This window comes from Myxocyprinus asiaticus, chromosome 20 (assembly GCF_019703515.2).
Source record: "Myxocyprinus asiaticus isolate MX2 ecotype Aquarium Trade chromosome 20, UBuf_Myxa_2, whole genome shotgun sequence".
Lineage (NCBI taxonomy): Eukaryota > Metazoa > Chordata > Actinopteri > Cypriniformes > Catostomidae > Myxocyprinus > Myxocyprinus asiaticus.
This window is the reverse complement of record NC_059363.1, coordinates 42395782-42412706: the sequence shown is the minus strand read 5'-3', so window position 1 is coordinate 42412706 and position 16925 is coordinate 42395782. Positions and strand designations below refer to the sequence as shown.

Sequence of the window (16925 nt, the reverse complement as noted above, 5' to 3'; positions counted from 1 at the left end):
AGTCCTCCGCCCTATCTGTAATGACAACTGATCCTAATGCGCATGTTTTAAACCGTCTGAATGCCCAGATGCTTGCTTTATGTTCTAGCTCTGTTCGTGTGGTACACGAAAATTAATACTGAAGAAACATCACCTGACACTTGAAAAGAAGCTGCAGAACAAGAGTGAAAAGCACTTTGGAATTATTTTGGATTCATTGCATATTGCACTGCTCACTTTGAACGTAGACGTTAAATACACTGCAAATGAGCAACACGACAAAGCTAAAAGGATCCCGTTCTAATCAAGGCATAGACACAGTGTAAATAACTGATTTATTATGCTGATTAGACAGCTTTGTTTTTAATGAGAGCATTCGCGAGAGTGCAGAACTTTGTGCGGAGCGTCATCGAGCTCACTTCGAAATGCATGTCTCAAACAGTGTAAACCTGCAGTGAGTGACAGCAGTCACTGTAATGGGAGAGTTTGGCTATGTTCAAACTGCCACTAAAAATCAGATTTTTTGCATATCCAGAATGTATCCAGATGAGTTTTGATAGTCTGGACAGCAAAAAACCACATGAAATCTGATTTTTCCAAATCTGATTCAAACCACATCGGGAGGTGGTTTCAAATGCGATTTAAATCAGATTTTTTCAGATGCGTCTCAGTCCGGATGCTCTGGCTGCTCAAATTGGATTTCAAATGGTCTTTTGCATCATTCTTAATGCGACACACAACGATGCCGTAAAAAAATCAATGATGGAAATGCCGTAAGTATTCATAAGCCGGTCGTGACTGCAGCACGGACCATCACAATATTTACCAGCCTCCTCCGTCACTGAGTTTTTCTTGTGTGACAGAGGAGTTCTGCACCGCGACTGGACAGGGTGCTTATTTGGAGAGCGAGATGATGCACTCCATTTTTCCCGCATCTGTTTTGAAAGCATCGTCACGTGGGTACGCCTACGTCGTAACCAAAGCAACCCATGCAGATAGGTTGGTTATGTCTGAATGTGCAAATCTGATTTGAACACTTGCGTTAATAGTGCGGACAGTCTGCCTGAAAAGATCTGATTTGAGAAAAAAATCAGATTTGCCTGCAGTCTGAACATAGCCTTTGTCACGTTGCTCGATTTCTGTGTACAATTGATTCAAAATGTAATCAAAGTTTTGTTTTGTCATGTTAATAAGTAGGCCAATGTGAATTTGATTTGTACAAAATAGCAATAAAGTAATTCAGCTTAACTGTTCTAAGTTTGTTTTGGAGGTGTAGCCAACATAAAGAATATGGCATGAATAGCATATTTCAGGAATTACCGTCATTATCGCGTCTGCTGTAATAAGACCCATTTGCCACACAGCTGGTATTGATAGATTTAACATTTTTACGAATCGCACAAACTCTGATCGCAAATGACTGTTTTTAATTTCCAAAGTGCAACCACTGAGGCCAAAAATGATCTAACGATGATCGTACATAAACAAGATCACCACTGAAGATCTAATGGGATGAATGGTCCCCTGTCTTGCCACTAAAGGGCTTACTGAATGCAGTAATTGGTCGATTTAAATCGGCTGTTAATAAGTTTGAATATTGAATATGCCATATTATTTACTGTACATGGACTAATAATATAAGCAGTAATTTAGCAATAATTTAATTTATTCTATACCACAGATATCAATTTAAAATAATTTGTATTTACCTTACCTTATAATAATAATTAATAATAATTTTCTTTATTTATCACACATTATACATTTGAACATATACAGTGAAATTTTTCTTTTTCACATATCCCAGCTAGGCTGGGGTCAGAGTGCAGGGTCAGCCATGATATGGTGCCCCTGGAGCAGATAGGGTCAAGGGCCCAACAGTGGCATCTTGGCGGTGCTGGGGCTTGAACCCCTGACCTTCTGATCAGTAACCCAGAGCCTTAACCGCTGAGCCACTGAAACTGAAGTGCAGCTCATATCCACCATTGAAATCTGCTACTCTGAAGAACCACACGGTTGCTTACTTTGTGACATCACGGTAATTTAATATTTTAATCGTCATTAATAATCGCGATTACAATATCAAGGGCAATAATCGACAAGTATGATTTTTGCTATAATCATGCAGCCCTAATAGCACGGATTGTTTGAAACAAGTCATGGGTATGCAAGTGTTTTTAATTGGACTAAACTGAAAAATTAGCTATCAACCGAGTGATGATCACTTGTGTGTGATTTTATTTTTTATATTATTTATCTGTATAATTTTTTAAGTACCTTATTTTGTTGTGAATGTCCCATTGTGTATACAGAGAGCTGAATAAAATAATCAAATTATATTTTGGTTGCATTTAAGGGCAAAACAAAAATGTAACTGATTGTGTAAAACAGGCACATAATATCGGAATACCGATCGCAGACTTAAGTATCTGCAAATATCGGATCGCAGGCCAAGAGAATCGATACAAGACTGCATCGTGATTTACACCCCTACCATCTACTTGTTCAGTTTTTAGAGTTTTAGGCCTTTTATTACTTTTTTGGCTTACATCCTTAATTTTTCACAATGCCAATCTGCATGAAGCCATTAAAAGGACACGTTTTCACAAATCCAGTTGTGTGTGGAACTAGTGTTTTTCCACCATAATTATCATGTATTTCCAGAATGTGACCTCTCAAATCCTATAACACTGATTTTTCAGATAAACTGTTCAAAAACTGCTCTGAGAAAAAAAAAAAATCACAAATCATGATGGTATATTTAAGCCTAGTGTGACCCGTCCAGATGGTCATTTTTTGTAGAATTCTAAGAAGTTTATTGGTTTTACAGCTTATTTTATTAATATTCCACAATGCCAATATGCATAAAGTCATCAAAATTTGTCAAATAGATCTGTGAAAGATTTCACAAATCCAGTTTCGTCTGAAACAAGTGTTTTTCCCTGATTATAAACGGTGTGCTTTATAAAATGGCCTCCTAAGGCCTAAATATTTTTATTTTTTTTTTCTGATAAATTGTGGAATCAGAAACTTAAAAAATTAGTTAACTGATATGAACTGAACTGTGAAAACATTCACATCATAAAGGTCATTTTGAGCCAACTATGACCCATCTAGATTTCACTTTTTAAAATGATAAAACTTTTATTACTTTTTGGCTTATATCCTTAATTTTTTCCCAGTGTCAATGTGCATTAAGCCATCAAACTGAGTCAAATCAATCTGTGAAAGTTTTCACAAATCAGACTGGTCAAGATGAGAGTGGTTTCAGTCTTCAAGGTGTTCGACTTTTGGAGCCATTTGCATTAGAAAATGAATTGTCGTAAAATGTAAACGACCGATTGCAGAGCGGAGGATGATGTCATCTGAATTCACTAATCAGGAAGAATAGCATGCAGCATTATTTACATGTCTACTACAGCGCATAGCTGGTTTATAGCCAATCAAAGTCTGAATATCAAACCGCAAACTATCTTTACCGCGATGTCTTTTTGTGCCGACTCGGAACGCGCATGATTATGCCCAAAACCGCTGCAGAGTCGGTCCGGGCCTGTGGTGTCCTTTAACGCAGTCTAAGTAGGCATCTCACTAGGTTTGAAACACTAAATGTGTGTTGCGGAAAACTTTACTGCGTTTCCTACCTGGACTTCTAAATTTAAGATTTTGTGCAATAAAAAGACAATCCGTTACTACATTATTCTACATTTTGGCTGGCTAGCTGGCCAGCTTTGTCAACATGCTTTTCTTTTAGATAACGAACAACTAACAGCATTAATCGGCGGTTGTATGACTCGTTCGGTCTTCAAAGCGTTACTCGAAAGATCAAACGGGTCATTAGGACGTTTAAAAAATTAAATGTTGTAATTATGTAAGCGATATGTGGCCTGCACAACGAAACCGGCTCGCTTACGACGGCGGCCTACACTCGAATCAATTGTTTCTACATTCACACAAATAAATAGCAAACAAACCTCGCCGTTAAATGCCTTGACGGCCTCCATCGTGTAGTTTTGGGGTCTGTTCTTTCAAACAGAATTGAAACGCTGAACCTGTTCGTCCTTACAGCCGACCTGGCGCACGCATGTCCCGAAATTAGCGGTGGTCGAGACGGAGAAAGACGCCAATATGGCTGACAGCGTGAAGACAAACACAGACCGAATCAGCATTGAGTCGACTCCCCCAGGAAGAGTCAATAGTCAGTGGGTTTAATGAACAATGGATGATTCCTGACGATTCCCGTTGACGTTTTTGATTATATGTCGAGGCTTACCAGATTATGTTTTATTTAAAAAAAAAAAAAAAAGATTTCTTCATTATGTTTTCAACAGGACATGAACCAATTTTATTTTCGTTCGTTATTTTCGTCCATTTTGCAGTTTGAAAGAGTCGATTCTAAGGATTCAAAGAATCTGATTTACAATTGACTTTATTTACTTATTCATTTTCTGTCTACGTAAAAATAAATAAAACCACAAATAAAGAATTAAAAAATAAATAAAATAAATACACTTTAGACAGCAGTAATTTCAAGGCTTTTTATTTGTTTGTTACAGTAAATGCATTGAAATGGTGGTTTTAGGAGGTACCTGCAGAGGGCGCTCTGCGCTCGGAAATGTATTTAATAGCATTCGAATCTCAGGAAGTTTTCTGGCTCATTCGAGATACGTTTTCACTAAATACATATTTCAAGGATATAGGTACAACATTAGACGCGGATATACAACTAAAACCCACTTAAGCAACCTATGAGAAACGATAAAATAATAATAATAATAATAATAATAAAACAATCCTGCAACCGCAAATGATCGTTCCTCGCTTTCCTTAGTTAAGAACAAGTAGCGGTAAACGTGATGATACTATTATTCTGTAAAACAGCATTAATTAACATTTTCTCATAATACAAAATGAAGAGTTATACCAGGGGTATTATTATATAGGTGAAAATAAAAATAACAGCGTTAAAGGAATACTCCGGGTTCAATACAAGTTAAGCTCAATTGACAGCATATGTGGCATAATATACAGGCTACCACAAAAAACATTTTAAACGCCTCGCTTATTAAAAAAAAAAAAAAAAAAATTACTGTAAAGCACTTACAATAGAAGTGAAAGGGGCCAGTCAGAGATTATTTAGCAGAGACGAGACATTTTTATTTATTAAAATGATTGTGAGAAATTGTAATGCCCAACGGTTAAACGAATGTAGAGAGAAAGTCCCGCCTTACAGGTAAAAGAGCCATTCACCTTTTAGATACAGACACTGCCTGTCAATCAACTTGAGAATGCGCATGCGCATTAGCTAGACAAACTGAGAAAATCTAAATTTTTAGCGTAATCTGAGGGAAAGCAGCACCATTTATGATACCAGTGTTGTCAGATTTTACTGCTGGTTTGAAATATGTTCTTTAATCATATTCTTGACCAACCGTTTTGGAGATTTCGGTCTTTCCCCTTTCAAGTTGATGGGAGCTGTACTTTTATGCCGCCTATTCACCTATTCATTGAAAATAGCCGCCGGGGAGCGTTTCAAGGTTGGACGGCGAGTGGACTGACTTGCTAAAAATCCTTTGGGCCAGTCTTCCTCAACATACACACTCAAACGTAACTGTATGTTTACAGGCGGTGTGTTGACTAGTCACGGTAACGAAGTAGTAAGATTGTATAACTTTATACTAATAAGGTAAGTGATTTATCACACTAAAATCATGTTAACAAGTTTAATGTTTACAGCTTGTGGCTATCCTTTTGAAACAATGCATAGCCTATTTTAATGGTTATGGATTTGGCCCCATTGAACTGTGACAATTTTTCACGATTTTCGGGTTTTTCTTTTTCTTTTTTAAATAAACAAGGGATGAGTATATATATATATATATATATATATATATATATATATATATATATATATATATATATTCTTAAGAAAAAAATGGAACTATGCAAGTATGCATAAACAACATCTAGATTCTAAAATGAAAAAATAAAAAATAAATTTGCCTCCTCACATATGGTAGAAACGTACATGCCAGGTGTTCTGTAGTGACACTGTCATATTAAATAATGACAGAATTTTTGCAATTCTGTGTCGTGTATTTCTGTTAAAAGGCCCACTGAAGCATCTGTAACCAAGCCAAATTCATTGTCTGTGTGAGCACAAATGGCCAGTAAAATTATTTCTGATAACTATGTTATGAACACTGGTACGAATGTTTCTCCACCACAAATTGTGAACAAATAAGGCTAATTCCACTTTTCATTCAAGTTTTTCCAAGTATTGTCTGCCAACAATATTTTGGGGGACTAAAGCACAATGATCAAAAAGTCAAAAGTTAATATCGGAGCTAAACTATAAATATTTATATGCAAGAAATATGTATAACTAGAATATTATTAGTAATTATTGAACACATGAGCTAGGGGACACAGACATTCATGATTTCCAGGGTCAACCTGTGTAGAAAGTTTCAAACAGGTCAGTAGATATCTTCTTGACTGGCAGGTCGGGACTCATTATTGTATTGTGTGAACATGTTTCACACAGTATGCATACAGGTGCATCTCAATAAATTAGAATGTCGTGGAAAAGTTCATTTATTTCAGTAATTCAACTCAAATTGTGAAATAAATTCAATGCACACAGACTGAAGTAGTTTAAGTCTTTGGTTCTTTTAATTGTGATGATTTTGGCTCACATTTAACAAAAACCCACCAATTCACTATCTCAAAAAATTAGAATATGGTGACATGCCAATCAGCTAATCAACTCCTGCAAATGTTTCCTGAGCCTTCAAAATGGTCTCTCAGTTTGGTTCACTAGGCTACACAATCATGGGGAAGACTGCTGATCTGACAGTTGTCCAGAAGACAATCATTGACACCCTTCACAAGGAGGGTAAGCCACAAACATTCATTGCCAAAGAAGCTGGCTGTTCACAGAGTGCTGTATCCAAGCATGTTAACAGAAAGTTGAGTGGAAGGAAAAAGTGTGGAAGAAAAAGATGCACAACCAACCGAGAGAACCGCAGCCTTATGAGGATTGTCAAGCAAAATCGATTTGGGTGAACTTCACAAGGAATGGACTGAGGCTGGGGTCAAAGCATCAAGAGCCACCACACACAGACGTGTCAAGGAATTTGGCTACAGTTGTCGTATTCCTCTTGTTAAGCCACTCCTGAACCACAAACAACATCAGATGCGTCTTACCTGGGCTAAGGAGAAGAAGAACTGGACTGTTGCCCAGTGTTCCAAAGTCCTCTTTTCAGATGAGAGCAAGTTTTGTATTTCATTTGGAAACCAAGGTCCTAGAGTCTGGAGGAAGGGTGGAGAAGCTCATAGCCCAAGTTGCTTGAAGTCCAGTGTTAAGTTTCCACAGTCTGTGATGATTTGGGGTGCAATGTCATCTGCTGGTGTTGGTCCATTGTGTTTTTTGAAAAGCAAAGTCACTGCACCCGTTTACCAAGAAATTTTGGAGCACTTCAGGCTTCCTTCTGCTGACCAGCTTTTTAAAGATGCTGATTTCATTTTCCAGCAGGATTTGGCACCTGCCCACACTGCCAAAAGCACCAAAAGTTGGTTAAATGACCATGGTGTTGGTGTGCTTGACTGGCCAGCAAACTCACCAGACCTGAACCCCATAGAGAGTCTATGGGGTACTGTCAAGAGGAAAATGAGAAACAAGAGACCAAAAAAATGCAGATGAGCTGAAGGCCACTGTCAAAGAAACCTGGGCTTCCATACCACCTCAGCAGTGCCACAAACTGATCACCTCCATGCCACACCGAATTGAGGCAGTAATTAAAGCAAAAGGAGCCCCTACCAAGTATTGAGTACATATACAGTAAATGAACATACTTTCTAGAAGGCCAACAATTCACTAAAAATGTTTTTTTTATTGGTCTTATGATGTATTCTAATTTTTTGAGATAGTGAATTGGTGGGTTTTTGTTAAATGTGAGCCAAAATCATCACAATTAAAAGAACCAAAGACTTAAACTACTTCAGTCTGTGTGCATTGAATTTATTTAATACACGAGTTTCACAATTTGAGTTGAATTACTGAAATAAATGAACTTTTCCACGACATTCTAATTTATTGAGATGCACCTGTATGCACGTGCACAACCATGTGCACAAAATTTAAATTTGAATACATTTAAGTACCATGTACATCAGATTTGTATCTAAAAGTTGTATTGACTGAAGTGTTTAAGTGAAATTTACTCACTTTAATCAATATTATGTCATTAATATTAAACAGAGTTAATATCAAGTAGATTTGACCTGATTTTATACTATTAAAGTTTACACAGAAAAACTGTGCAAAAAAACTTGCAATATAAAAATTAATAAATCTTACAAGTATATATATATATATATATATATATATATATATATATATATATATATATATATATATATATATAATTCTTCTCAAACCTTTGTCATTCAAAAATAGCAAGCTGCTTAACAAAATAGTGGCATCAAACTTTTAATTAATAAATATATCTAAACAGATCTATTTACAATCCAATAAAAAATAAAAATGGAAACACACAGGCTGGATATAATCAGCACTTGAAGTTACTGCCAGGTTAATTCCTATTTGTGCTGTATGTAGAGTAAAGAGTTATCAACAATAAAAATCATATAAAGAAAGCTTGACTTTATATTTGGTTTTCCATGACATCTTAAAAGGCTCAAATGAATGTGCCTTGACAGAAGTGAGACCTCACAAATTTTAAACGTGTGTTTTAGAAACAACAATTACCTTACTGACCAACCTACTAGTAACAGACTGGTTTGACATTAGTAAAAAAGTAATGGTAGTCTTAGTTTTAAAACAAATAAGACTTTATTTCTAACATCACAAACTAAAAAAAAAAAAAGAAAAAAAAAAAAAAAAACCACTCAATTCATGCAGTGTATATGTTGTGACATAGTTACAAATATGACTATTTTCAGTGTCTATACACAAGTTTCTGTTGAAGGGGGCACAGCTAAGGTACCAGCACCCTCCAGGGGCTGAGCATGCAGGGGGTGGCTAAGAACGATCTCCTGTAGCAGGACAGTGTTGTTTTCTTTCCACGCCCTGAATTTACTTGCAGTGAGAGAAGGGTCAGCCAGTATCTGCTCCAATGTCAGTAGATCTGCCTCTTTAGCCTAAATCAAACGGAGAATAATTTGTTTATTTCAACTTACATTGACTGATGTTTTTCAATGAGCAGGGTGGCAAATGTTCATTATATACTGTATATGACATTATTTAATGATAGCAGAAGTTGAACACACATTTGCTGAAATTAACGTTATTTTACAAAACAATAAATTTTCACAAAATTCACTCAAAAATACTTTGGAACTTACACAGTTCGGTTAGTTGGCAAAGCAGACATAATCGACAATTATTGGGCGATATCAATAATTTCAAATTCTAAAGAGCAATAAAACGTGAAGTGGAAAGCTCATTGCTGAATTAGATAATTAAAAAATGTTTTAATTATCGATTTGTTTCTTATACCAACCTATCGGTTTGCTTCAGAAGACATTAATTGATTGTGACGAGGAGGAGGGTGTGGCCGGGCCGTGATGGAGCATGGCCAGCGCTGAATCAGCTGCTCAGCAGGAGAGTGAGATAAAGGGACGGCCGGAGGCGCCGGTTCTCGAGAGAGAGATGCACGTGGCCGTGCTGCACATTTGTTTATGTTAGTTTTAAGTTTACCATTAAACTTTATGTTTACTGTTCAGCCGGTTCCCACCTCCTCCTTGCCCGTCCTTTATGTGTTACATTGATCAAGTCGTGTGGATTACTTTAATGCTGCCTAAATATGCCTTTTGGACTGTCAAACAGCCAGCAGCCTGATGGCACCCATTTACATGCATTGTATGGACAAACTGAGCTGAAATCTGCTTATAAAAATCTTCAGTTCTGCCGAAGAAGGAAATTCATACACATCTGGGATGGCTTAAAGGTAAGTAAATCATGAGAGAATTGTGATTTTTGTGAACTAACCCTTTAACTGTACATTGGACGTTGATGGCAGGTTCCATTTTCAAGTTTTTGTGCATATGTATGTATGGCCTTTTTTTCAATATTTTCAGTTAGACAGTCAAGTCTTTTTCTTTGACCGGCAAAGTTTAACACCCTTGTTTTAGTACAAGCTGATTGACAGCTGAATAGGCGGTCTTTCACTTTTATCTGGGACGTACTGTATCAGGATGCATTAGCATTTACATAAAAAAATGTGGTGTAGTCACCTCCGAATGTGGTTTGACTGATCAGATCACAAAACATTTCAGACACTGTTAACACCTATACTTAGCACTATCCACTTGTGATCAGATCACCCGAGACGGATGTTACTATCAGGTGTCAGGTGCCTAAATAGACAAGAAATGCTACTAGAGATCAATTAAACTTTAAAGGGCTCTATTTTCATGACCGCGCTAGGCGCAGCATCATGCACAGCAGCCGCACACTGCGTGTTATCCAATTTTCGTGAGAGCACTAGTTCTATGCATAATTCTTATGCCAACGCAAAGCTCAAGTGGGCATGGGTGGGAGTTCTTGCACTCTCTGTGAAAAATAAATAAACTGACGCAAACTGTCAGTGTACTTTATGTTAATGAAGTGGCGCAAAGTGCAATTTTCCTTAGAAATAGGTCATTGCGTTAAGAGGCCTGAGAACCATGTCTATTTTCGGTGCAAAGTCTAAACTCGGTGCAAAGTCTAAATAAAGTAATAAAGTTCATGTCCAAACTCGGAAAATATAGTGGAACATCAAATGGTGTCCTTGACGATCACTGTTAATATTAGCCATGACTTGTGTGTCAGTTGATCAAAATGATTAATTATACTTACATTTTTTTTTATAATTTAATGGAACCTACCTCTAATTAGTGCTATAAGGAGCATGTCACTGTCATAGAAATATGCCTGACATTCAATAAGGATGCAGTTAATGCACAAAAGAACATAAGTCCATATTTCCATTCCTCTAATTCATTGCATACAGCACATTTACACAACCAACTTCTTATGTTATCAATGCTATAAAGGAAATTGAATATATAACAGGACGCAGACGTTACAATAACCAAAGAAAAACCTTCAAATTAAATTGCACTTGACCCAGCCCATTAGCGCTTTGCACACATGATTTCGCCAACCCACTTGCGCCTAGACAAAAATACCAAAACTTCATGGCCATGCCCACTGATTTTGCATGCATGACGTATTGCATAGCGCTTTGCACACACGATTTCGCCAACCCGCTCGCGCCTAAACAAAAATACAAAAACGTCATGGCCATGCCCACTGATTTTGCGTGCATGACGTATTGCATAGTGCTGTGCTTAAGAAAATAAGGCCCTCAATCTCTAATACTGTTACTAAGAGGCAACATCTAACCTTAAGAGTGCTGTTGAGGGTTCTGATGACATGTATCTTTTCATTGAGTGCCTGGTTTTTGCAACGCTTTACAAAGGAGGCTCGTAATTCCCCTTTTGATGATGGCTTCCGCTCACCCATTGGAGATAGGCTGGCCCTTTTCAAATGCAAATATAATTTTTCCATCTCATCATCAGGTCCTTCCTGTCCATCTAGAACTGTAAAAATAATTATACAGTACATTAGCACTTAAAAACTTAAGGTCTTAGGAATATAAACCTAAGCAATAAACTTGGTGTGAAAGTTTTTATCAGTAGATTTATAAAAAAGACTCTCAATACAATACATGGCTAAAAGTTTGTGGACACCCCCTTCTAATTAACAGGTTTGGCTAGGCCCTTTAAGTGCAGTGAAGACAAACCTTAATGCTATGACGTACACAGCTGTCCTAGACTAAAGAATTTTGCTTCCAACTTTGTTGCAACAGTTTTAGGAAGGTGGTTTTTTGCTCCAGTATGACAATTGCTGGATATCCATGTAAATTTTGGAATATGTCATAAAAAATGCTGGATTGAAATACCAAGATGCGACTAAAGTTTACATAAAAAACGTATACGCTCCCTTGAGGTGGATAAATTGTTTGTTCGTTAAGAAGACATGCGCATAAACTACGATGGAAACACATTTAACGAATATATTCCTATACAATTTATATAGGAATATACTGTAGATTCGCATCAAAAAAGTTGTGTGATTTTGCCTCAACAAGCCATGTGAATACATAATGTCGCTCAAAGAATATCATCAATATCAATGCATAGCATCTCAAATATTGCTTTGTTTATTTTTAAATGCCAAAGCCTGTCATCAGAAAGAACCTATTACCTCCCAGAACTGTCTGACACGTTTTCGCTCCCAGTATAAGGCAACTGTCAGAACGGTTTGTGTGTGCACTCTAAACCACAAGTAGGAATTTACTGCATTTAATTAAAGAGCTACAGTAGCTTCAATTTCCATTTCTATCTGCACAAATTTCCCCAGAAGTGATGGTTTTGTTCAACATCTAGTAGAGTGTAAGCTGTAGGGAGGACCAACTCTTTATTTACACCAATGGTTTTGAAATTAAATGCTTAAGCATATTTAAGTGAGTTTTTTGGGTGTCCACATACCTTTGGCCATATAGTACTGTACATACTTCCAATCGATTAATGGTCATATCTCTGACTAAGCAATCTGTTTGAATACATTTGTAAAATGCTTCCCCAACTTGCTCACTCTCGTGTCTGGAGTCATTTAAGGTCAACTGCATTTCTGGTGCCCCTGACTTTGTGGGTATCTCCATAGGTGCTGTGCTCGATGAACATGCAAGAGGGTCTTGAGATGGTGCAGTGGCTTCTCTGCATTGTGAGGCCTCCATTATTATGGGGCTGATTGTATGGATGACAGCAGAGCAGACCACTGTTTCCCCAGCAGTAGGGGTGGACTGGGAGACGAGGTCTAACCAAGACTGTCTATGCTTGGCCAGAGAGGAGACTGAGCTGTGGGAGGTCATCGTACTGACGGGGGAGGAGAGGGTACCAGTGGCTTCGCTGGGAACAGGGGAGGAATATGGAGGAGGAAGACTACCCTAATGGAAAGGAGACATTAGTTTCACAACTCTGTAAAGTCAGCCTGGTGTAGATTTATTTAGACCAAAATTTAAGTATAGTTCTTCTAGAACAGGGGTTTTCAAACTGTGGTTTGTGGAAAATTTCAGCTAAAATAAAAAAGCATTCATAAATATAAAAAGTAAACACTATATTTAGAGAATTTGACATTATTTAAAGAACCAAAAAAAATCAACAAAAAAAAAAATCAGTTTAAACGGAAATGTTTCTCTTCAGGTTAAAGTGGAAATTCACGTGACCACATGATTTGGAGGCACTGATGGATTCACAGAAATAAAAACATTTTTATCCTATACAGTTCTGGAGTTAATTCAACTGCTTTGAGCACAGTTGCATATTTAGGATTGCATAAAATTAGGATTTTAGGATAGAAGTTATAGCACCTCCTAGCATAAAAAATGAACGAAACTTGGCGCGTTACTATTATACTATTACTATTATTTCCTATTGACACACTAAAGCTGAAGATATACATAACTATCTTAAGATAAATTTTTTGTGAAAATCTTATGTGCCAAAGACTTTTGCACAGTACTGCATCTTCTGAATGATATGACGTATCAAAATTCTTTGGATACATTTTTGTCAGGAGGGTCTGTAAATGATGTATAACAAGTTTCACGAGAATCGGTCAAATGGCCTAGGACGAGTTTGAAAAAGTAGGTTTTTCGAATAAATCAAAATTGAAGAAAACGTTTCTTGCGGAAATGAAAATTCAATTGACCATATGATTTGGGGGCACTGGTGGATTCAGAGAAGCTACAAATGTTTATTGTAGCCTATACGGTTCCGGAGATATTAGCAAAAACACAAATTAGCTAATTATACCCCCACCGTGTGGCCGATTGTCACAAAATTTGATATGCGGTTTCTTGTAGATACCCTGCTTGTGTATAGTAATTTCCATAACCCACGGACATTCCCAATACGAGTTATAAGGTGTTGAAATTTGATTGGCAATTGACAGCCATTTTTGTTAATTTGTTGAATCGATTTATTAAGAATATGTTAGCATTTGAACCAAATAAGATGCATTTAATTTGAACCGTGTCACTCAAACGGCTGCAAAGTTAACACAGTTTTTTAGTTGTAGCGCCCCCTAGGCGCGAAATTGTACAAAACTTTGCTGACATCTTCTAAACATCCTGTTGTTGTGTACCGAGTTTGGTTACATAGATATTGATCAATTACTCAAATCATGTTAAACCGAAGGAATTTTATCGTTAATATCTTCGGAACGATTTGACGTATCAAAATTCTTTAGAACATTTTTGTCAGGGGGATCTGTAGATGATGTATACCTAATTTCATGCCAATCGGACTAACGGTCTAGGAGGAGTTGGAAAAGTAGGTTTTTAAAAACATTCTAAATGGCGGAAAAAAATTATAGACTGAAATGAAATCGGAGATGTACATTTTGTAGGGTTTGACTCAAGGAAATAATCATTTTGATTCTAGCCATTACAGTTGCAGAGATGAGCCAAAACGTAAAAGTGTTTATTATAATGCCACCTAGGGTCAGATTGGTGTGTTTATGCACCTGAGTAGTGGGGGGATTTGGGACCATCCTGCTAAGTTTGGTGTCTCCACGACTTATAGTCTCTGACACCCAGACACGTTTAGGGCAGAAAAAATAAATAACAAGAAAAAGAAGAAAATCAGTACAATTACAATAGGGTTCTGGCAGCTTCGCTGCTTGGCCCCCTAATAAAAATACACTGTATATACAGTTGAAGTCAGAAGTGTACACACACTTAGGTTGAAGTAGTTAAAACTCATTTAACCACTCCACAGATTTAATATTAGTAAACTATAGTTTTGGCAAGTTGTTGCTTTGTGGACATCTGCTTTGTGCATGACACGTGTAATTTTTCCAACAATTGTTTACATACAGATTGTTTCACTTTGAACTGACTATATCACAATTCCAGTGGGTCAGAAGTTTACATACACTAAGTTAACTGTTATCTGTTTGAAAATTCCAGATAATGATGACAAGCCTTTAGACAAGTAGCCAGTTAGATTCTGATAGGAGGTGTACGGAATTGGAGGTGTACCTGTGGATGTATTTTAAGGCCTACCTTCAAACTCAGTGCCTCTTTGCTCAACAACATGGGAAAATCAAAAGAAATCAGCCAAGACCTCAGAAAAAAAATTATAGACCTCCACAAGTCTGGTTCATCCTTGGGAGCAATTTCCAAATGCCTGAAGGTACCACGTTCATCTGTACAAACAATAGTACGCAAATATAAACACCATGGGACCACACAGCCATGAAGGAAATGCATTCTGTCTCCTAGAGATGAATGTAGTTTGGTGCGAAAAGTGTAAATCAATCCCAGAACAACAGCAAAGGACCTTGTGAAGAGGCTGGAGGAAACAGGTAGACAAGTATCTATATCCACAGTAAAACGAGTCCTATATCGACATAACCTGAAAAGCTGCTCAGCAAGGAAGAAGCCACTGCTCCAAAACCGCCATAAAAAAGCCAGACTACAGTTTGCAAGTGCACATGGGGACAAAGATCTTACTTTTTGGTGAAATGTCCTCTGGTCTGATGAAACTAAAATTGAACTGTTTGGCCATAATGACCATCATTATGTTTGGAGGAAAAAGGGTGAGGCTTGCAAGCTGAAGAACACCATCCCAACCGTGAAGCATGGGGGTGGCAGCATCATGTTGTGGGGGTACTTTGCTGCAGGAGGGACTGGTGCACTTCACAAAATAGATGGCATTGTGAGGAAGGAAATTTATGTGGATATATATTGAAGCAACATCACAAGACATCAGCCATGAAGTTAAAGCTCGGTCGCAAATGGGTAATGACCCCAAGCATACCTCCAAAGTTGTGGCAAAATGGCTTAAGAACAACAAAGTCAAGGAATTGGAGTGGCCATCACAAAGCCCTGACCTCAAGCCGATAGAAAATTTGTGGGCAGAACTGAAAAAGCGTGTGTGAGCAAGGAGACCTACAAACCTGACTCAGTTACACCAGTTCTGTCTGGAGGAATGGGGCAAAATTCCAGCAACTTATTGTGAGAAGCTTGTGGAAGGCTACCCAAAATATTTTACCCAAGTTTAACAATTTAAAGGCAATGCTACCAAATACTAACAAAGTGTATGTAAACTTCTGACCCACTGGGAATGTGATGAAAGAAATAAAAGCTGAAATCTCTACTATTATTCTGACATTTCACATTCTTAAAATAAAGTAGTGATCCTAACTAACCTAAGACAGGGAATGTTTTCTATGATTAAATGTCAGGAATTGTGAAAAACTGAGTTTAAATGTATTTGGCTAAGGTATATGTAAACTTCTGGCTTCACATTTTATGTGGAAAAAGGTTATTTTGCACTTCTAAAACATTTTTGTACTTCTGTTTTTGCAGTTCTAATCAGCAGAACACAGATTTGACATATTATGATAGATTTGATATATAAAAATTTGATGATTTTTATATTGGATTCTTATTTCGGATTTAATTTCTTTTGTTAGGTATTTCTTTATATTACACACAAAATTCTTATAAACTTAATACAACGTTTACATTTGTCTCTTACATTACAAAAATCTATCATGAAAAACTATTGGTTGATATTGGCGTTTTAAATCGATGGTTAAAGCTAATGGTTTTAATTTGGTTAATAATTGTTCGATAGATTTGTGCATGCCTACAGATAATATTTTAATAATTACTTCTGGCTTAAATACAATATAAAAGCTAATTATTTAAATTGTCTTATATCACAATTATAATTTTTCTCTTTTTTTTTTTTTACACAAAAATATACAGCAACTGTTACATATTTTAGGAGGGGTCCCTCGCAAGGTGATTGTCATATTTGGGGGTCATTGGCATCAAAACGTTTTTATGCCAATATTGAAATTT

The 16925-nt window shown here is 36.9% G+C and overlaps 2 protein-coding genes across 4 annotated transcripts in view; both read right to left on the bottom strand.

Moving 5' to 3' along the window:
* The window catches only part of scaf8 (SR-related CTD-associated factor 8), a 63559-nt gene extending 59437 nt beyond the window's left edge, over positions 1 to 4122 (bottom strand). The window contains exon 1 of one of the 2 annotated variants that reach the window (XM_051646179.1): positions 3951 to 4122. In XM_051646179.1, the coding sequence (XP_051502139.1) occupies positions 3951 to 3980 (30 nt within the window). In that variant the 5' untranslated portion in view covers positions 3981 to 4122. The remainder of the gene's footprint in view (positions 1 to 3950) is intronic. The other variant, XM_051646182.1, reaches the window with a different exon arrangement.
* A 4283-nt stretch (positions 4123 to 8405) lies between these two features.
* The window catches only part of LOC127410967 (interactor protein for cytohesin exchange factors 1-like), a 25897-nt gene continuing 17377 nt past the window's right edge, over positions 8406 to 16925 (bottom strand). For both annotated transcript variants that reach the window (XM_051646261.1, XM_051646262.1), the window contains 3 exons: positions 12614 to 12995; positions 11390 to 11586; positions 8406 to 9141 (listed from right to left, as the gene is read on the bottom strand). In XM_051646261.1, coding sequence (XP_051502221.1) covers positions 8947 to 9141; positions 11390 to 11586; positions 12614 to 12995 — 774 coding nt within the window. In that variant the 3' untranslated portion in view covers positions 8406 to 8946. The remainder of the gene's footprint in view (positions 9142 to 11389; positions 11587 to 12613; positions 12996 to 16925) is intronic.